Source organism: Abrus precatorius, unplaced genomic scaffold (assembly GCF_003935025.1).
Source record: "Abrus precatorius isolate BTA unplaced genomic scaffold, Abrus_2018 Scaffold8, whole genome shotgun sequence".
Taxonomy (NCBI): Eukaryota; Viridiplantae; Streptophyta; class Magnoliopsida; order Fabales; family Fabaceae; genus Abrus; species Abrus precatorius.
The window spans coordinates 24,079,285-24,101,542 of record NW_020874428.1 but is presented as its reverse complement, the minus strand read 5'-3'; the positions used below and the strand labels follow the sequence as shown (position 1 = coordinate 24,101,542).

General features: G+C 30.5%; 3 protein-coding genes across 3 annotated transcripts; 1 reads left to right on the top strand and 2 right to left on the bottom strand.

The window, feature by feature from the left end:
* Positions 1-385: 385 nt before the first annotated feature.
* Positions 386-2,197, bottom strand: LOC113874497 (GDSL esterase/lipase At2g40250). Its single transcript, XM_027512718.1, has 3 exons — positions 1,571-2,197; positions 784-1,057; positions 386-579 (listed from the first exon to the last, which is right to left on the bottom strand). The coding sequence occupies exons 1-3, from the start codon at positions 2,195-2,197 to the stop codon at positions 386-388; spliced, it is 1,095 nt and encodes a 364-aa protein (XP_027368519.1).
* A 2,967-nt stretch (positions 2,198-5,164) lies between these two features.
* LOC113874496 (U-box domain-containing protein 1-like) lies at positions 5,165-7,225 on the bottom strand. Its single transcript, XM_027512717.1, has one exon. The coding sequence runs from the start codon at positions 7,223-7,225 to the stop codon at positions 5,165-5,167; it is 2,061 nt and encodes a 686-aa protein (XP_027368518.1).
* Positions 7,226-15,541: 8,316 nt separating this feature from the next.
* Positions 15,542-16,252, top strand: LOC113847693 (LOB domain-containing protein 21-like). Its single transcript, XM_027476933.1, has one exon. It carries the CDS (start codon positions 15,631-15,633, stop codon positions 16,153-16,155), a length of 525 nt encoding a protein of 174 aa, XP_027332734.1. The 5' UTR covers positions 15,542-15,630; the 3' UTR covers positions 16,156-16,252.
* The last annotated feature ends 6,006 nt before the right edge of the window (positions 16,253-22,258 follow it).

The following is a 22,258-nucleotide window of genomic DNA, read 5'->3' as shown; positions in this document are numbered from 1 at the left end:
CTTTAAGAATTGAGGTTAACAATTTTTTTTTTAAAAGTATAAACGTGAAAAAATAATATCATTTAGAAGTATATTTAACACTCAATTCGGCAGCTCTAAAGTTTTTTTTCCAAATTAAAGGAGAAACATTTGGACTGAGTTATTTATAATTCGAAAGAACAATTTAATCAAATGCTAATCAAACAATAACTCCTAAAACATTAATTTATTAAACTGAAACAATCTTTAAATTTTAAATAACATAATCTCAAGATAAAACGTAACTCCTAAATTATGTTGAATAAAAATTATAATTATCCTAAATGGATATGTAGATCCATTTTATAGAATAATTATCTAGCCTAAGGGAAAAAAATGCATGGGTAAAATATAAAATCATAATAGCCTAATTAGTAAGGTATGGAAGCAGATTATGTCGACCACTCTCGACAAGAATGTGGTATCCTGCTTGTGTAAGGTGCACAGCATCCCAAAAGAGGAACTTTGACGAATCGGGGCAAGTTAGGTCAAGTGCATTGCACACTGGACCCATCTCCATAAGCCCTGTCCCACAGCATCCTTGAAGTGTTTGCACAAAACCTTCACAAATTTATGAGCAAAATTAAAACGGGCAAACACATAACAGAAACCCAATGTATATATATATATATATATAAACATACAATCTAAAAGTTACTAAATTCAATATATTAATAACATTAAACGTTAGGATCTTCAATAAAAAATTACTATTTACTAATTTCTAATTAAAACTTGATAAAAAAAAAAAAGGAGAGTTTTTACCATATTTGCCTGGGTTATTGACCATACCCAGAATGGGCTTGTATATATCGAAATAAGCAACCTTAGCACCATGGAGTCTGGCTTGGAGTGAATGGATATGGGTTTGAAGCTTGTTATTGTAGGCTTCAGAATCTGTGTTTTGTTCGTCGTTACACACACGCTGGAGCCAGTGTTGGCTAGGTAAGATACTGCTTACTGTCACTTGCAGTGGCAAACAACCAACTGGGGGAAGACCCGCCACCAAAATCCGCCGAGCTCCTGCTCCGTACAGCCTCTGCATTACCCAACATTAATCAAATCCATGCATTATTTATTTTTTATTTGCTATCAAAATAATAATTTGAATTTACGTGACCAAGTGCATGTTTTCATTTTTGTGAAGCTTTGTATATTAATTTTCCTATATTTTTAGTAAACAGTTCATTCTATAGGATAATATTAAATAATAAGAATATTAATTGTTGTTGGTCAACGTCTTCGTTATGATTATATTATTTCAAAAGACGTGAACTGAAATGCCTTTAAATTGAAAAAAAAATTATTCGATAAATCTCATCTGCAGTTAATTGATGGCAATATATCATATCGAATATGGATCCTTAACCCTTACAATTAGCTCTTCACGATAAATGATTTTTTTTAAGAAAAAGAGAGGAAAATCCAAATCTAACACGTATAAAAAATTAGAAATAGAAACCATAACAAATAAAATTAATCCATGCACTTCAGGCTTATTTAAGCATGACTCAAATGTGAAAACACAAAAAACTATAAACATTACACAAACCTGAATAAAATCATGAAGATTATGGAGCAGAAAATCTTGGTAAGCCGAAATAGAGCCATAGTGAATCATCCTTCCTGGGAACAAATATGCATTGTACAACACATCATTAGTCCCAATACTGATCACAAACAAAGCATTGTGGACGATATTCTTAGCCCTTTCATCTCCAGCAACGTCTCTTATCCTCTGCAAAGCCTCTTCAAACAAGTCAAACTGTGAGGACATGTTCATAACCTTAGCCAGGTTCACGGTTTCGCTATCCAAGCCAGAACCACCAGAACCAAAACTAACCCCAGTGAGTAAATCACTATCACTGACAAGTGGGTCAAGATATGCGGGTAAAACATCCTTAATACCCAGCATGTGGGTAAGATAATCGGTTGCTATTTTTCCATTTGAGAATCTCCCCGTTGGCACGTGATTAGGAAAGTCACGACCATAGGGTAAGTGGTCACCACGAAAAACAGTGTTGAAGTGGTTGTTGTTGCCAGAATCAACGGTGGAATCACCAAAGGCAAAGACTGCGGTCACATTGCCAGAGGCAGTGACTGAGTTTTGTATGCAAAGGAAGAAGAAAAGAGAGAAGACAAGGAAGTTCGAGGATGCTATTTTGGTCATGGAGGCCATGGCCGTGTGATGTAGGTAAGTTTTCGCTTCAGAGAAAAATGTAGTATGCTATTTGACGAGTGTTATGAGATATATATATATATATATAGCTTGGGTGGTTTGAGAAGAGAGAAATCAACATAAACTACTGAGTTTCTTGAATTTAAATTTTAAATTTCTGTTCATGAAGATTTTGTTCAGGTTCTATCTATGTTGAAAAGTTATTTGTTTCTGTTATCAGTTTATTTTAAATTGCATAAATATCTTTTCTAATATATTTATCTTTAACCCTAATTAGCTTGATCTTTCTTATGTATTAACTTAATTTTGTTAGCTTTTAAATCTATAATTGAACCGGTTATTTTGAAAAAAAAAATATGTTTAAGGCTTGAACAAGATTTTTTTTTCGTTAGTTTAAATTTAATTTATCTTAAGAACTTTAATTTTATAAATGTAACGATATTTAAGTTTTAAATATTTAAATTAAAATAAACTAAATATTTAATATAAGAAAAGCACGCAGTATAACAAAATAAGAAAACTTTCTAAAAGTATTGATTTTAGAACAAAGATTTAGGATTAAAATGTATAACCAATTTGTATAATTTACAACATATAGTCTGTCTGAATCATAACAGAGTAACTAATATATTTTCTCAGCCTTTTTTAATAGTTTTTTTAATTACAAAAATATGATTTTATTTTTTGCAAAAAATACATAGATGAGAAAATTTGTAAAATTGTGCTTTAGAATATTTTATTATTATTTTAAAAATTACTTTTCTTTTGATTTTTTAAAATTTTTTAATATTTTTAATAATTTATTATTGACTATTTTTGACACTTCATAATTTTTTTTATTCTTTTATCTCTGAATCTGTATCTATACAATGACAACTTTTAAATCTCATTTTTAATATTTTTTTAAAAAAATACTATACTTTTTATAAATTAATTCAAAAATCATATATAAACAATAATCATATTTTCTCCCTTTTTATCTTTATTTTTCCAATGAAAATAAAGAAAAAAACATTGTTGAAACGTACTAATTATAATTTAAAGAAATTTTTTCTGCAAATTAAATTTGCAGAAAATTCAAAATTAAATTTGTTTAAATATACGGATTAAGTTATTTCATACATATATCCTAATTGAGTTTTTTTACTTCAAAATTTTGTTGATGAAATTCCTTCGAAGTTTTATCAGTGATGACTATAATTCTAATATGGTTTTGTTATCAGTTTATTTTAAATTATATAAATATTTTTTTAATATGTTTATCTTCGGTCCTTATCTTAGTTATTTGTTTTAATTAGATCCGACGGAGACGTATATCAACACTTACCGTGGTTTTGTGACGTATTAACGTTTTCTGTTTGCTTTTAAATTTATAACTGAACCAATTATTAAAAAAATAATATAAAATAATACACCACTTTAACGATTGAAGGCTTCAACAAGATTTTTTTTTTCGCCATCCATGTACACCATTAATTAACTGATTAAGACTATAATAATTTAAAATTTTAATTTATCTAAAAAATATATCTTCAATTTGATAAATATAACAGTATTTAAAATTTGAACTAAAACTAAAATAAATAAATGAAATTAAAAAATAAAATAAATATTTAATAGAAGAAAAGACTAATAATATAACCAAATGAGAAAGACTTCTAAACATATTTTTTTTAAAAATAAAGATTCAAATTTAAAATTTATAACAAATTTGTAAAAGTTACAAAATATAGTTTATGTTTAAAGATGAATAGTAGAAGATAACTAAGTGATAAAGATAGTAATTTAAATTATTTTTGACGCTATGTGATAAAATTATTAATTTAAAATTATTATAATTTTATTAATTTTTTATTATTTTGATTTATATTATTTATAGTTACAAAGTTAAAATAATTTTTAAATAAAATTTATTAGTTAAAATAATTTTATTTTTTAATTATTAAATTGAATATATATTTATTTTAAAGTAAAATATCTACACAAACTATCAACTAGTAATTATTAAGTTAACATTATTTTTCTCTTATTCTAATGTACAATTTAATTAAAGTTAATTTTTAAATTATAATTTTTACTCACGTTAAAATTAAATAATAAAATAATAATTTATCATGTTAAATAACATTATTTTATGTATTAAAGTAAAATTTTTTTATCACTTTCGAAAAATTACTTTCTTCCTCATTCTGTAACTCTATTTCCACCAAGAATCAACCATCTATTTTCCGTAATATTTTATAATATGTGTAATATTTTTATAATTTAAACATATGTGACGCTTAAAATTGACTTAAAATATATTTTCATCTTTGTAGATTAACTAATTTTAATTTTGACCCTTATAGTATTTCTTTTAATCTAATCTTCGATTTTATAAAGATACATGTTTTTAATTTTTAATATTAAATTAGTGTTGTTAAACAATGAAACACTTTTACACTGTGAATATAATATATTATAATTAAATTAAAAAGTTAAAAACATATATTTCATACAAGCAAAATTTGGTACTCCATCTCACCGGCCTGACCATTTCTTTTTGTCCTTTCATCGCTTTATTAATTTAAGAAAGTTCATCCCAAAATGACAATTCATCGTACCACTCGAATCATGGTTTTTGATTCGCAAACTACACTGGCTACTGCTACTTGGTTGAATACCTTTATCAAATCATTAACTGCACATGAAGCTAAAATTTAAGAGTTTAAAAGTTAGACATTGGTGCTAACTGATCCACATTCTTAAAAGTTCTAGTAGTATGCATGCATGTAAACAAGTGATAATCGACTCATCCAAGGATTATTTCCTAAGCATCAGCAATCATTGGACAAAGCTCCAAGCTTTTCACATAAAAAAATTGCAAACAACAAATGAACACCAATTTGCATGTATAGCATTCACAAAATATACAACTCTGCATCTGTGAAGTTATCATGTCATTACAAACCATACTTGCTAGTGTCATCAAAGAGAATGATGAGGTTGAGAGCAGCACCTATTGAGCAACCGAAGCAGTGCATCTGCTTTTCTTCTAGCTCTCAAAGAACCATCAGCAGCTAAGCTTTGAAGTGAAGGAATGCTCCTTGGATTTGCCAATAGACGCCTTGCCACCACTTCCCCTTCTTCTTTGCACAATCCTAGTAAAAGGGTTATTGAATTTTCCTTTCCTTTCACTGATCCAAATCTCAAAAGATCAATGAGAAGTGGCACCAATCCTCTACTGTTCCTTATCTCTTCTAGCCCTTGAGAGCAACCAAGGAGCAAAGCAAGCACGGCTAAGGCATCATCTGTTATGCTAGCCTTATCATCCATCAACAACTCAACCAACACAGGAACTACACCAGCTTTAACAACACTTGCCTTGTTAGGATTGTAAACTGCAAGATTGAATAGTGCAGTTGCAGCATCTCTTTTCCCAATTGGAGTACCTTCTTTCAAAAGTCCAACTAAGGCAGGTATTGCCCTTGGTCTTGCTCCAATTTGTACCTTGCATTCATCTACCATAGACAAGCTAAATATTGATGCTGCAGCATTTTCTCTTGCCTCCATGGTCTTCCCGGATTCGAGTACTTCTACTATGTTGTCAACCGCTCCAGCTGCCATGATCAAAATCTTGTTGTTGTCAAAGATGGAGAGGTTGAACAGGGCTGTCACTGCATGTTCTTGGATTCTTGAATCATGAGATCCTAGAAGTGTTACAAGGAAGGGAATGGCCCCTACCTCGGCTATGATTCTTCGGTTATCCATGCCTGTTTTTGCTAGTAACCGTAGTTCATATGCTGCTTGTCTTTGTATATCAGCGGAACCAGTTGCCAATTTTCCAACCAGAAATTCTGCGGTCATTTTGACAGCATCTGCAGCTGCTTTGTTTGCAGAAATATGGTCAATGGCATCCTCATTCGACTTCTTGTTATTGTTGTTTCCCTCGCTCGTGGGATCATTCACTGGGACATTGTTGTCATAGCACCATTGCTGTACAAGGCTTTTCAATGCATAGTTGGGTATTAGTGCAGTGTGAATGAGCCTTTGCCCACTTTTGGGGCAAGTGTGGTGTCCAGAGTTTATCCATTGAGCAATTGAATTTCTATCATAAGTGTGCCCTGATGATACAATCACAGGGTCCCTCATTAAGTCAAGTGAAATTGGGCAACGAAATTCATCAGGAATATTAGGTGTCATGGACATGGAGTGAGAGGATGAAGAACTATCATGGACTTTGTTATATAAAAATGCAGATAGTGGCTTACACTCTTCTTCATTTCTATCATTCTCTGATCCATCTCTGAATATCATGGATTTGGAATAAGAAACAAGGGATATGAGATTGTTTATATTGGACACAACAATTAGTCCTCCTGTGCCTGCTTGATTCTGAGCTTCGGCTTCTAATTTTGATATTTCTCCATCATAATCTGATGGAGTTCTTAAACCAATGCTACTTAATATCTCTTCCACTTTTCCAAAATCAATAAACCCTTTGTTCTGCTTATTTTGTAAACTGTTGTTGGCCATTACTTGTAGAAGCTGTTCTCTTCGTTGAAGCTCTCGAGGATCAATTAGTAACTCAGTCCTCTTTGCTTGTTTGTGAAGAAGCTCCACTTGTTCCCTTATATCTGTTGTTATGTTGAGCAATTTTAGAGGCAAGATATCAAGGGCCCTTCCCATCTCCTTCACAAGCACATAAAATTGGTTGGAAATGAACTCTAACTGGATGAGACCCCAAAGAGAGCTTCTATCCTTGCTCTCTTGGATCAAAACCTTCACTCTACTAATCACAGAGAAGAGTTCTGTGAGACACAGGATTGAAGGAGGAGGAAGTGGGGTATCTGTTACTTGAATCTCTTCAAACAATGAAGAAAGAAGCTTGATCCTCCTTATCATGGATGAAATGTTCCTTATGTTAATGAAGGGAAACTTCTCCATTGACCCAACTTCATTTGACACATGAATCAAAGAATCTAGCAAAGATCCAGTTGGTAACAAGCCTGGGGAGATCATCATTGTAGATAGAACATCATCATTCATTGTGGTCCTTAATTAAGAGTGTTTCTGTTCATTTTTATGGTGGACAAGATTTGCTCTCAGCAAGGATTTGGATTATTCTGAGAGTTCTATGGCATTTTCTTTTTAACTTAAAATAACATTAAATAATTGTCAAAGAGGCAAGCTGTTTAATTAAATGCATGGTTCTTTGACTCTTTCTATTTGTGCAGTTAGTGCTAAAGACAAGAAGAAAAATACTGAAGGAGAGTTGAGGATTTCTAGTGTGCTGCCATTTGGAGGATTTTCCTGGCTTGCAATATTAGTTGTATTCCTCACCCAGTTTTTTTATTCAAACATGAATATTTTTTGCTAATGGGCTCTGTCAAACATAATTTTCAGCTGCTAAGTATGTCCACATTTGAACATCTTACTTAAAGCTTGGCTATTGAGATTTCCAAATGAATATTTTTTAGTACGACTTGATATTTGATATATATCTACACACACAGATGAGTCCAACACCACCACCAACCAAATGCATAACATTTCATTTTCTTGGTATGTCGCTTCAGGAAAATTGAACATTACTTGAAGATTATGACTCCTGCCAACCTCAACGGCTGATTCTAATTCTAAATCATCGTGCCATTCTGCTATCATTTTGGATATCATATTTGTAATTTGTCGTTTCTGCAGGATTCATTGCAGCCTTATAATATGTGTTCAACTTTCATGCTCCAATTCAACTACTGTCCCTCTTTTTTGCTCATATTAAATGCCAAAAGCCACTAAATGGTGATTAACAATATTGGGTTTGGACATACATGACAATTGGTGATCCATTTTATCAACAATTGGACTTATCAGTGCTAACACTAATAGCGGTAGAATCCCTTATAAAGCTTGAAGCAACCATACGATTCTAAAGTCAGACCAACATAAAGTGGCTCTACAGATTATTATAACGAATTATTGGATTTGAATGATTAAAGGGTCTCCTTAATTGCAGCAAAACTTGTTTGTTTCTGGCCGGTTCCTCTGCTTGGTAGGTCAAACTTTTTGCGCCCGAGGGTTCCTTTGCATACAATTTATTAAAATTAGAATCTGCAATTTTAATATTTTTAGTATTATTTTAAAAGTGAGTTAATACTTTATAGTCACTTTAAAAAGTTTACTATCACTTCTCTTTAATTAATTTTTATTTTAAATACTCTTTCTTTTATTTGTTAATTAAATTAATTATAAAAAATTTAAATAAAAATTAATAACAAATACATGAAAGTAATAATAAATACTCTTACTTTTCAATTAAAATTGATAATCTATGATATCTTTAAATGCCTTTTTCTAAAAGCACCAAAAACATTTAAAGAATAATACTTAAATTTTGTATTTTATAATCATAACTTATCACAAACAAATGTAGCTAATGTGCTCGGGTATAAAATTATGTTTGTGCTGTGACAAAGATAGTTTAACAATGAACTTTATTTTTGGCACCTAAGACCACTTCACTTCACAATTTTTTAAGTATGCTTATCTCCAGGACAGGGAAAAAAATTTCAATTGCCAATGTTAAACTTTTTGTTTTTTTGGTCAACTCCAAGGCTCATCTTAACCCTCTATATTGGAAAATCAATAGAACCTTCCTTGAAATACTATATCTTGTTCCTTGCATTAGTATAACTTCGCCTAATTTTGAGATTTGGGCTAAATTATCCGAATTGCTAACCGCTATGCAATTCTGTCAATGGATAGCAAAGCTGGGTAGGATGAATACAACAAAGCAAGGAATGATGGATACGACGAAAAGGGACTTATTTTACATATATTACCAATTTGAATTATATTATTTACACAACATTTTTGTAACACAATACGAAAATTAATAAATTTAAAATTATACTAATCATCATAAACATAGTAAAATGTTATCGTATACTTAAATATATACAGAATTATTAAATTATAAAATGCATTTAAAATATATACGACAATTATAAAATAATAGCTATGGACAACTATTTCTCTTTTACCTTATCATTATCTAAAAGGAAAAATGAGGTAACCTCTTTCAATTTTTTCGATCCAAATTGGAAGATGTTTTCGCTTTTCGGAATGTCACAGTTGTTAAAATCAAACTCAACTCATTGCATACGTAAGAAATTCACGAGGCAAAAAATATTTATATAAAAAAAAGTATCTATCTTGGCCATTTGGACATATGTATGATGTCTCATCAGAATTTATATAGATTCATCATATTTCAACTCTTAATCATTTTAAAATAACCCTGAAATCTTGCATCGCTATATACTATTATCAAACTTTATTAGGAGGAGAAAGGATGGGTGTGAGTGTGAGATAGATTTTTTTTATTTTATTTTTTTAATGAAGGGAATGATGGCAAAGGGAAGTGGTTAGCAAAGGCTCTGAGCAGAGTTTGACCTTGAGGTCGCCAGAGATTTATGGTTTGACATGGCTGAGAGGACACCATTCATGGCCATGGTTTGTCATTTGTGTGTTTCTCTGTTGGTGAATTGTTGTTGGTTCAGAAGGGGTTTAGGAGGAAGAAATATATCTTTTTTGTGATTTTCTTTTGTTTAGGGAATAACCTGTAAAATTAGTAATAAGAATCTTGTAAAATAAATATTCTTTAAAATTTTGGGTTATAATAAATTTATAATGTTTTTTCTTTCTCTCACATCACTCACTTTTACTCCTTTTTTTTTATCTTTCTATTTCTCTGAGTTGTAGCAAAAAATTGTATAATTTTTTTATACAAATAGCATCTTCTAAAATTTGCAACTAAACACTATGTAAAAGAACAAAGCTTTTGATCTTTTTTATTGATAAAAAAATTAAACAATACTTACAAAATATAAAATGTTAAAATACAAGAGTATTACCATTATAATCAATAGATAGTAAAAAAATTAAGCATGTGTGCTCAACTCTAATTATAAATTAACATTCTTAAAAGTTAAATATAAAATCACGTAGTTTCTTACAATAGAAATTGGAAAGAGTTCCCAAAATATAATAAAGTAGGTTTTCTTTTTCTTCTTTTTTAATTTTTTCTGAATCAGGACATATCCAACAAAATCAAAGCTATAGCAAATATGTTCATTCACAAATCTAATGATGTTGCACTATAACGCTCTGACAATAAGATAGCGACTACAAAAGACTAATTCAATGAATTATAAGAAAGTGATATAATTAAAAAAAATAACGACAAAAAAATTGAAAGAGAGGTGATAATCAAATAAAATAGGAAGAAGAAGAAAAAGACAACTTCTCATGTAAACAGAGTTGAAGCAAACTTTGAAGTGCTCAACCTCGTGGATCTCTCTTTAGGCCACATCCCTTGGATCAAGCCTACTTTTGGAATTTCAATAGCTAATGGCTTACAATTGACTTGGGCTTAAACTTCAAAGCCCTAGCTGCCTCAATCCATAAGCAGCCGAAGTAAAAACGACAAAGTCAATGCCACCCATTTACAAGTATTTGACTTGAGGTCAATTCTCAATGATTTCCCATATCTTCATCTATCTTCTTTGTTTCCCATATTCATTCCTCTCTCGTCAACTTTCATAATTTTTATTATAACAAAAGAGGTATACTATTTCAGTGAAAAAATATTGTTTTAAGAAAAATCTTTAAACATGTCTCAACTAAATTCCTTATATTCATTTAAGAATAGCTAATGTGAGTCAAGTAAAACTACTGTCAACAATAAAACTCTAAATATTTAATACAATCGTATTAAATTAAAGCAATTTTTGACTTAAAATATACTTAAATATAGTGATTATTATTTATTTCAAAATTTAATTAACCAAATATTAAATAACAAACTAAAAGTTGTTTAAACTGAAACAATACCCACACGATCTTTTCAGTACTGTGTGATAGTCACTACTTTGTGCAGGTCATTGATTTGGTAAGTAGTCAAAAATTCATGATCTGTTTTTTTCACCTTTTAGTGGCACTTATGAACCAAGAAGAATCAGCACTAGGTTAATTTGATTGGGAGGAAGAGAGAGAAGAAAAGGGAGAATAGAGTGTGATTAGGGGAAGGGCACAGTAGGGGTTTTCCATAAGTAAACGGTAATTGGTCTGGGTTAGTACCATTCCCCTACCTCTTCTCTGGCTGCTATGTTTTTCCTGCACTGATTGAATACAACAGAAAGATGCTACTTCCCCCAACCAATTAATTTGCTATTTAAAAGAAACAATAAAAAGTAATAATAGAGAGGGAGAGGGAGAGGGAGAGGGAGAGGGAGAGGAGCTTTGGTACGTTACCACTCACAAGGGTATGACCGAGTCAAGCATAGTACAGAGAGAATCAGAAAATCTGAACTCTGAGCTCATCGCTTATTTGATATGTCTCCATATTTGCATTTAAAACACAGAGATTAAAAAAATAAAATAAAGAAAAAGAGATAGGAAAGTGGGACTCATCTTCATCTCCAATCATTCCTGGGCCGGCCCATTTTGCGGAAGCTATTATCCGTAGTTCCGCGATCCACTCGTGCGCGTGAGGATCACCGACCGTCGATCTGAATCCAACGGCTGGCATGGAAGGTTCCTTCCCCCACACTCAATTGTCCATTGTTTGTTTTAAGGGAAAACGACGCGCATTAAACAAGTGGGGTTTTGGGGTCTTGGAAGTTGGAGGGTGGGTGCATTATCATCTTCCATCCCTTTCCGCTCTCTACCACCATGACTTTGAGTTTGAAGTGACATTTATCTTCCCCTTTTTATCATGCCCCACTCCCATACCTAATCAAAAAGTTTCCTTCATTTATCTTTTCTTACCCTTTCTTTCTTCCATCCCCATCTTATCATCCTTCAAGGGTTCTATTTAATTATGTTTTTTATTCTTTTTTTTAATCATTTTTCAGTTTATTCAAGCAAGACATTCTTCCTATTCAGATCATTGCGTCAAGATCAAAATAAATAAATTATAATGTATTTTATATAAAATTTTTAACTTTTTTTCATTGAAAATTAGTAAACTTTTTTTTATTGTTCTTTAATGATTTCAGACAATAATTAAATTAATTTTAAGCTTTGGTATTATTTTCAAATAATATTTACCTCTTTTATAATTTTAATGTTTCATACCTCTTCAATCTTTATCCCCAATCGAATAGTATTACTTGATCAAATATTTGACAACGTTACATAAGAAGATGAAAATAAATAAATAAAAAGACTAAAGTAAAATTCTAAATACAAAGGATGAGTCCCAAAATCGAACCGATTATGATTGATTTGGTTTGAGTTTGATGTGAAACGAACAAATTATTTAAACTAATCTAAGTTGATTTGATTGGTTGATTTTAGACTTTTGAACTCAATTCATCAATTTGATTCAAAAATCCAACATGTCTCTTAAAATAGAAAAAAAAAAAGGTTATTTATTTTATTTTAACTTATATTTATTAAAAAAATATTAATTTTATAACTTTTTATTATTTTTAAATAAGATGATAAAAAAAATTATTTTTTTAACAAAATCTAAACACAAATAAAAAAAATTATCTTTAACGTCATAAATACATGCATATTACATAAAAAATTTGAAATTAATGTAAAAATTTATATAATTTTTTTTATTTTATAATCTTAAACTTTGAAAAGACAAAACTCTTGGCATAGTAACTTTAATTTATGTAAATTACATGTATATTACATATATGTTTTTAATGGATATTTGGACAAATTTTTTTTCAAAATTTTAATATTTTTTCCACTTTTCAAATTTTGTTATGTTTATTACTCTCATTAATTATTTTTTTATAATCAATGTTAGCAAATTTTTATAATTTTCAAAAATATCACTGTAATTTTTGTTAGATCAATTAATTATTAACTGATGTAAGTTTATTCTAAAAAAAATTATACTAATAAAATAAAATAAAATAAGAATAAAATGATATTTTAATTATTTTTTTATACCCAAAAGTGTTTTGAACTGATCGAAAATCATCAAAATGAGTTTTGCCTCTCTTAAAAATATGTTTTCAATATACAAAATGAAGAATAAAATTTTTGCTAACATGTTTAAAAAATATATTATTAATAAAAATATATTAATTGTTAAAAATACCATTTAGGACATGGTTCTTTTCCTCTCTCCCTTAAATCTCTTACACTTTTCTTTTTTATGTATATGATAAAAATATGAATTGGGTCCTTAAAACTCATCGATGTCAAAGTATCCCTCAAGTCTCAAAGAGAAGTTACAAAAGTACTTACATGTATTTAATTTTATTTAAGAAAGATCTCAAATATAAATTATATATATAATAGTATTAATCTCACTATATTATAATTATTTCTGAATTAAACTTAATTATCTTTCATAAAGAATAAATATAGTCCCATACCCTAAAAGAATATCATAACAATGAATTCAATGTTTAGATATAGAAAAAAAAATTAGGGAAAATGTTTTTTAAACCTCTATAAGTATGGCTTCATTTGATTTTGTGTCTTAAATTTTTTATTAATTTTTGTTTTATAAATTTAAAATTTCTGTAAGAATATTATAGCATGTAGTCAAATAATGTTATGTTATACACCAATTTAGAATTATTATTACATGTTATGATATCACTAAATAATGATAATTGTTTTTTAAAGCAATAAAATTTATGACCACTAAATTTAATGAAAAATTCAAAGGATTAAAATCAAATAAAATCATATTTACACAAATAAGAAACATATTTGAACCAAAAATGAATAAATTTAACAATTTAAAATTGTGTCAAAAGATTGTCAGAGAACCAAGAGATTGGTTTAACCAAGTGATGCAAGTCCCTCCAAATTTTGGGCTATCAGTCCACCTAACAATGAATCCTACAATTATTATATTAGATTCCATAACGAGATATGAAATCTTTACATCCACTCGCACAGTAATATGGAATGATAGAAGGTCGTTATATGAATTTACGACTAGGTTGAACCTTTGAATATGTTAATACAGTTTAAAGCCTTCTTTATCAAGTGATCAATAATTTAATGTTTTAATCCTTATCTTTGTAAGTATCAATTTGGGTATGAGTAAGCCTCCTAAAGATAAAATATCAAATCTATATACCTAGCATATCATCAACGTTTTTGAACTTAAACTATTTTTTTTTCCTCTAAGGCATTACTAAAGATAAAAGGATTTTTTTAATCCTTGGTTTCAATTTGAACTTTTGAATCTATGAATTCTTAATCTAATGATAAAGTCAGGTTTGTCCTTGCTTGCCAAAAATGGAAATCAATCAATTCATGATTACCACCAGGCTTTGCTCTTTGCTAAAGAAACAATTAATGTTCAAAATCTTGATAGATGGAAGTTTTAAAATGGCCTTTTTCATATATTATATACACATAGTTAAATCCCAATGAAAACACCATATTATAACAATTTAACACAATCATGGATCTGATAATACATCTTAAGAATTTAAAATAATAATTGAAATCTTGAAATGATTTTTTGTCTTCCACCAAAAACTATTCTAGCATTAAGGGTGTATTCCCACATTATTCATGTATATGGTGTATCATTTAATTCCCATAGAACTTAGTAATAATATGCAATTAATTTGGTAAATGTTAATAATAATAATAATAATAATAATAATAATAATACACCCCACACCTGCGTTGTGTATTTCTTCTTTTAGAAATGAAAACGTACTCATGTTAGGTTCCTATGTATGTCCAGAAGATGTTTAATTTGATGTGGTTAAATTGGACATGCACCCATTTTGTTTCCATATGCTATATAGCTTCACCTTAAACTTCCAGTTTCAGTTGTTAGAAAGCAACTACAATTGAAAAAATAATAACAGAAAAACGGAAATATCTAATGATAGAAAGCACAAAAACAACATCTCAATAGCTTTATTTTTGGCTCCACTATGCTGTACTGAAGATTCCAACTACATTTAAAGTACTCAATTTGATCCCATTGGTTTCCTTCTAGTGACCATACCTCTCTCTGCCAAGGGATAATTTTGCTTTTATTGAGAATATTTCTTTTCTCCAATCAATCAAAATATCCCCATCTTTATTCATGAACTATCATGTCTAACTTGAAAACTACCAACACATACCACCCACTGTCCACATGAATCAATTATTTGGACCTACTTTTGCACTCCCAATTTGAATGAATGATATAAATGAGAAATATATATAACTAGCTAGAAAAACCTAAATAATAAAAAATAATTAAACTTGTCAAAAGCAAATAATAAAAAAAATGCAGTAAAAAGACATCATTGGCCCATGCATGTCCCGAACCTACGACTCGAGCTAAGCTAGAAGGCAAGGAAATGTGGTTGCCCTTAAATAGCGATTCAGCAAAACACCTATAGAGAGAACCATACACTTATCCGTGCAAGAACTAAGGATAGAGCAAAGTTGATATGAAGGGTTACGAACCCCGTTCAAGCTCTTCTTGTGCAGCTTGCAAGTTCTTGAAAAGAAGATGCATACCCAATTGTATATTTGCACCATACTTTCGTTCTGACGAGTGCAAGAAATTTGCCAAGGTTCACAAGGTGTTTGGAGCCAGCAATGTGAGCAAGATCCTCATTGAAGTGCCAGAAGAGCAGAGGGAAGACACGGTGAATTCACTGGCTTATGAGGCAGAAGCGAGGCTTAGAGACCCAGTTTATGGATGCATTGGTGCCATAGCTCTTTTGCAAAGGAAGATGGTGGAGCTTCAACATGATCTTGCCATTGCTAAGGACCGTCTTGCTCGCTATGCTGCTGCTGCTACCACCCCTTCCACTACTGATATCTTGAATGCCCATGTTAGTTTGCCACCTTTCCCTGATATCTTCACTACCACTGATTTCAATGACAGCTTCTGCCACAGCTCTTCATCTCAATCATTGAGCAGACATGAAACGGTGGATGATTTCATTCAAATCCCATATATATTTTGATGTTATGACCCCACCCCTCTTTCTCTTTTGTTGTAATTGTTCTGAATTCTCATCAATCAAAAGTAGCTACTGTGTTGTATATGCTAATTAAATAAGAACTCCCATGAATGAATTGGTCTTAATTGAAAACTTTTGCTTTCAGAATTCCTATACTATCATAGGAAATAGGAACTGCGGGAAAAAATTGTGATTTTTTTGGCCTTATGAGTTTCACTTTTGTAATAGTAACATAAAATTTCAGGTTTGATGCTTCTCTTGATATGGTGACCATGAAATTTTGCTCCTAAACCATGAAATTCTTTTATCCCAATTCTGATTATCTCCCACAGGGCACAGGTGTTGTTTGGTTAGTAAAGACACGACCATATGGCAAAAATGAAAAGAAAAAAAGAGACCCCTATTGTGAATTCAGATAACCTATTTGTGATGTAGACAGTACACCAGATAAAATTCCGCATTCATTGCTATCAGCTACATGTGTGGAACACCGTTTAGTACCAAAGACAACAACGCTACTAGTTTGAACCTTGCTTATCTCTGAACGTTTCTGGCGAAGGCAGTGGGTCTAACCGTACTGTTTTATTGCATCCATTGTGATTTTCAGAGTCACGAACCCCACCAAAGTCCTTAAGCTTTACCGTCTCGTGGGAATCCAAAGACTAATGCCAAGACCATAAAGGTTGAACAGACAGTTTTTCTCCCGTATATAGCACATCAATTCCTTTATGCCATGGCCCAAAAGAAACGCTTGCCATTCAAGCTACATTAATCGTCTCTTACACCCCCATGTGTGCATTCTTCCAAACCCCGCAAACCATGCATGAACTTACCATATTAATTGATTTCGTCGTTAATGTTACTGTTGATATAGCAATTTCGGATTTTGTGCAACTGTATAAGATAACGCTTTAATATATTAACAAGCTACCGACAATAAAACAACGCATGAACTTACCTTATTAATTGATTTCATAGTTAAGGTTATTGTTGACTTAACAATTTCTAAAATTGCAAGTGTACACGATAATGCTTGAATACATTAACAAGCTACCGACATCAAAATCATGCACCAACTTACCTTATTTTATTTATTGATTTTATTGTTAAGGCTATTGTTGATTTGACAATTTTAGAAATTCCAATTGTATTAATGCTAGAATAGATCAAGAAGCTAAGATTTTAAGCAATTAAAATTTATTTTTATTAAGTTAACAAGTGAAAATAAAAAAAGTCTCATATTAAATAGAAATAAATAAGTTGAGTAACATATAAATATTAAAATCTTACAGCATAATAGTCTTAAAGTTTTGAATGTGATATTATTTATTTGTGTGATTTGTTTTTGATCCATTGTTAAGAGATTTCTTTGTTGTTCTGATCTTTTTGTATAACTTAACAATGGTATTAAAGACAATAGTTCATCTAGGTGACTAATCAAGAAAGACATTTAAATAAATTTGAAGGCGGTGAATTCATATAAAAGGATTATTGTATTAAAATTTTTTGGTGATGTGATAATAACTAATGAAAATACAAGTTAAAAAAGTATAGTAGACAGTAATTCTAGTGCTTTCTTTTTCCGACAAATTTAATGTTCATGTGTTATCTCATAAATGAAAAATTAAATAACATATAACTCACAAAGATCTTCCTTTCCTCAACTTGCCTAGAGCTTTGTTTGAGAATTAATTTTAAGAAAAAAAGAGAAATGTTTGTTTAATAGTAACTTTGATTTGCATGTGTTTAAAATGTGACCAGGTGTGTTAATAAACCCACCTATAAACTTATGTTTTAAGTTTTTTTAAATTGAGTAATTTTAATTAATTCTCTTTTATTAACACTTCTTTCTCTCCTCTTTTACCTTTTTTTCTTTCTTATCCCTCTCTTACCGTTCATATCATTTTCTTAGCCAAATCTACTTAATATTTTCTTAATTACTCAATGTTTAAGTAATCTTTTTAAAATTTTAGTTGCGTCGTATGACCCAACAACTTTATAGTTTAATATTTTTTGCTATACCTTACTTTTAACACTAAAGTTAAAATTGTTTTATATTCTTAACTATGTTTTAAAGCATAAAATTTATTTTTAAGTTAAATTTTTAGTCGTGTGTTTTTAATCTTGAGAGTTCGAACAGAAAAAGAAATAAAAAAGGAAAATTCTAGAATTATTTTGTCAAAAAGTTTTTAAAAACTATTTTTATTCTTAATAGTTTTTTTCTTAAAATTGCATATGGTCTAGTTCTTCCATTTAGTATGATTAAAGAGTGCAGACGTTCGTCTGTGTTGTGCTACATGCCACATATTAAACTGTCTAAATATTTGAAAAAAGAAAATTCTAAAAAAGAAAAGTTTGAGGACCATTTCTGATCCTAAATTCTTTTTGGAAAACAAGGCTAATCATCAACGCTATTTTTTTAATCAAATTTCATCTATCATCGCATAAAACAGGTGAATATATTATAGCACAGAAAGCATACAACAGGCAGTGATACATTACATCTCAGTACCGTCAAATTACAGCAAAATATTAATCCTACGCTGATCATAAAGCATACAAGATAAAAAGAAGTGGAAGCAAAAACAAGAAACACAAGAAAGAAAAAACAACGGTTGCATTGTAGACACATTAGTTTCAAAAACTTTGAACTGAAACTACAAGCAATCTGAAGGAAGACAATCTTTGAAGTGGCTTCCATGAAGTAAAGATGTCCAAACTTCTCCCTACTTCTTCCACACGTAAACTTCATCAAATTTCAGATTACACCTTTCCCTGTTTCAAGATAAGTATAATTCTTATAGAAAAAAGAAAAGTGAAAGTACAGCAATTTATTTTATCAATGTGTTTCAAGACACAAACACACGCATATAGGGCATGGTTAAAGGAGAAAAGGAAGAATCACTTGAGAGATACCCGCTTATGTAACCTCTTCTTCAAACTCATTGTAGCTAAGATTACCTTGAGGCTCTTATGCTACCTAAAGCAATTGAAATTTTCATAAAATAGGCTAGCCAAACAGAAGGTGATAGAAATTAAATGAATCCTAATGGGAATTTGAATCCTTCTGCTCACAAAGCTACCTCAAGCTTGGCAAAGACGGATGGGATGCAGTCATGGTTAAGCTCAAAGAACAGATAGTATCCATGGAAGGATATTTTTCATCCAAACTCAAATGTTTCAAGATCCAAGAACTAGATACATGAGATAATGCCAATCCAAAGAACTATATACTTCCGTTTAGAGTTGAAACTTGAAAGTTATTACAAGGTCTAAGGGACACAGTCAGATACTGATAAGAGAGAATTCCGATTAGAAAGTACCACTCAAAACCCAGCGAATAAAAATTTCCCCCAAAAAAACAACCACAGAGCCAAAAAATTTTAAAATGAAGGCCTAAAACTATGCAGAATCCAGATATTAGGAATATCACCACTACATACTGGTATCAGTTTAATACAACCCAGTCAGATAATTTAAGAAATTAGAGAGCAGCGATGGCAATTCACAGAGGTATTATCCTATATAACATTTCCACATCACTTTGCCACTGGAAGATAACAATTAAGTAAAGGATATAACAAGTTTTTCCATAGATCATATCTCCTATCATCTTCTATTATCCTTTTCAATCCAAAGGAGCAAACAATGTAACTGAATGGATTGCTTTTAATATGATCACCAATTTCCCCTTCTCTTCAATTAGACAGTAACAGAATGATGGGCATTGAACAAAATTCAGCGATACGGGTAGAAAAGTTATATAGGTCCATTTTGTGTATTCAGAAAGATGCTCAAGCTCTGCAACTAGCCTCCCCAAACCAACCCTAATTGTTCTAAGTCTGTTGTTATTCAAAGCAATAAGTAGTTTTCCCTAATGCTTCTCATCAGTAGCCAAAGCTTTCATTCTTCATAATCAAACTACAAAAATACAAGGTTTGATTGGTTCCTTAGTAATTCGGCTCAATTACGTTAGACATAGATGCTTAGCCAAAACTCATTGCATTTCATTGAGAACTTATGGCGTTATCATTCATTAAAAATTGATAATCATGGTTATCATTTTGGTCAGAAAATAACACCAAAGGTACCTTGAGAAGCGCCCTAGCCAATTGCTTGAGAACGTTAGGATGGCCGTTAATGGCAACTGAGATTTCCATTCAGTAGGTGTGACGGAGGTTACGGCCGACCTAACGATGGGCCGGCCCATTGGACCCATGGATGAGTTGAGATGGGTAGGGAAGAGGAATTGGGAAGCGAGGCGTGCATTGTGACCGGCGATGACGTAAGCAACCGTAAAGGACGGCAACGCCGTTTGTGGCTACTGGTTTTCATAACATCTTTGCTCCACCATTTCCTTCCAGTAACTCTCACTTTGATTCAATCCACACAACCCCACCATAGAGAGTTTAATTTTTTATTATTTTTATTTTTCAAAAATTAATAGTAAATTTGGTCTATAATATCATTAAATTCTTCTATTTAAAAATTATTAATTAATATAATTCTTTATATTTAAAACGATGTGCTTATAATTTCTATGGTGCCTCAAGATTAAAAAGGCATAGAATGAAATGATGTTGGGTTCAAATCCTCCTGAAGAAGTAATTAACCGCAAAGATTGACCTTTTCTTTCTGGACTATCTTTTAAGAAATTAAATTCTATAGGTTATTAATATCTTTTTAAATTTTACTTTTGAAGGATAAAAGAAGGGGAAAAAGAAAAGTGGTAAGTTTTTTCTTTTAGTCGTGAGAGTGATATGGTTTGAAAAACTGTGATGTAAAAAGTAAAAGCCCAATGATTTTTGTTCCAAGAACCTGGGCCATCATACATTGATTCAGGAAAAATTGATCCACTGTACTCGCTACACAACAGATGTTCACCAAAAACAGATATTGGTATAATGGTTATCACAAAGATGTTAACCAAAATCTAAAATTTAAGTCTAAATAATATTCGATAGATTAGCTTTTTAATTTACAATAATGGTATAATGGTTACTTCTTGTTTCTTGCATTCACTCTGCTTGACATAAAACTAATATTAAAACTATGTATCGACTATGGCAAGAAAGTTCAAGAAGTAAGGGTAAATTATTAACAAAGAATTTCAGTAAGAGAGAAATTGAGGATAAAAATCATCCGCTAGAAGATAAACACAAAAATATATTTCAAGATCATGGGAAACATTAAAACTCATATTTCATGTTTATAATTGTTGTTTTTATTTTAATATCAACAACAATTATTACGTAAAGTAATGATATATATATATATATATATATATATATATATATATATACTTACATTTTCTTAATTTGAATATAGTTTTTTGCAAGGACAAAATTTTGATGGTAAAACATAATTGTTGTTATAATACTAACGTTAACGATAGAATGTTAATTAAAAAATTATTGATTAGAAGTGAAGTATAACTCGGTTGAAAAAAATTTCAAAAATTATTTAATTTTTTAACTATAAATTGTTAATGGGATTATTCAATTTGATTAAAATTTACTGAAAAAAATAAAATATAATAAAAATATTATGCAAAGTACGATTAGTGTCATGCTTGTGATTTATTATTGAGTAATCTATAAAATTTTATACTTGTTAAATGTTATTTGAAGGATTATTTGGTATTGAAATAGATTTAGATGGAGTTTGGAATTATTCTTAAAAAAAAAAGTGAATAGTAACGCATGAACAGTGTCAATGAACAGTAAAACTGCCTATGAACAGTGAAACCGCGTACAAACCGCATATGAACAGTAAAAACTGTGTATATACAATGACCGCTGATGTCATCAGTGACATCATCCTGACATCATGGCTGACGTCACATACGCGTACAGTACACGTGCACAATATTTCCGGCATGAATAGTGTCCTGAACAGTGTTTCCAGCGTGAACAGTAAGGCGGTGAACATTGTTTTCGGCAGTGAATAGTAAATTTCAAAAAATTTCTATAAAAAGGAAGTTTCACACGAAATTTTTATTTCTTTACTCATATCCAAGGTTTTCAAATATTCCAAGGCCATATACCACCATTTTCTCTCATATTAAACTCTCCTAAACTTAGATTTCTCGCCAGATTTGAGATTC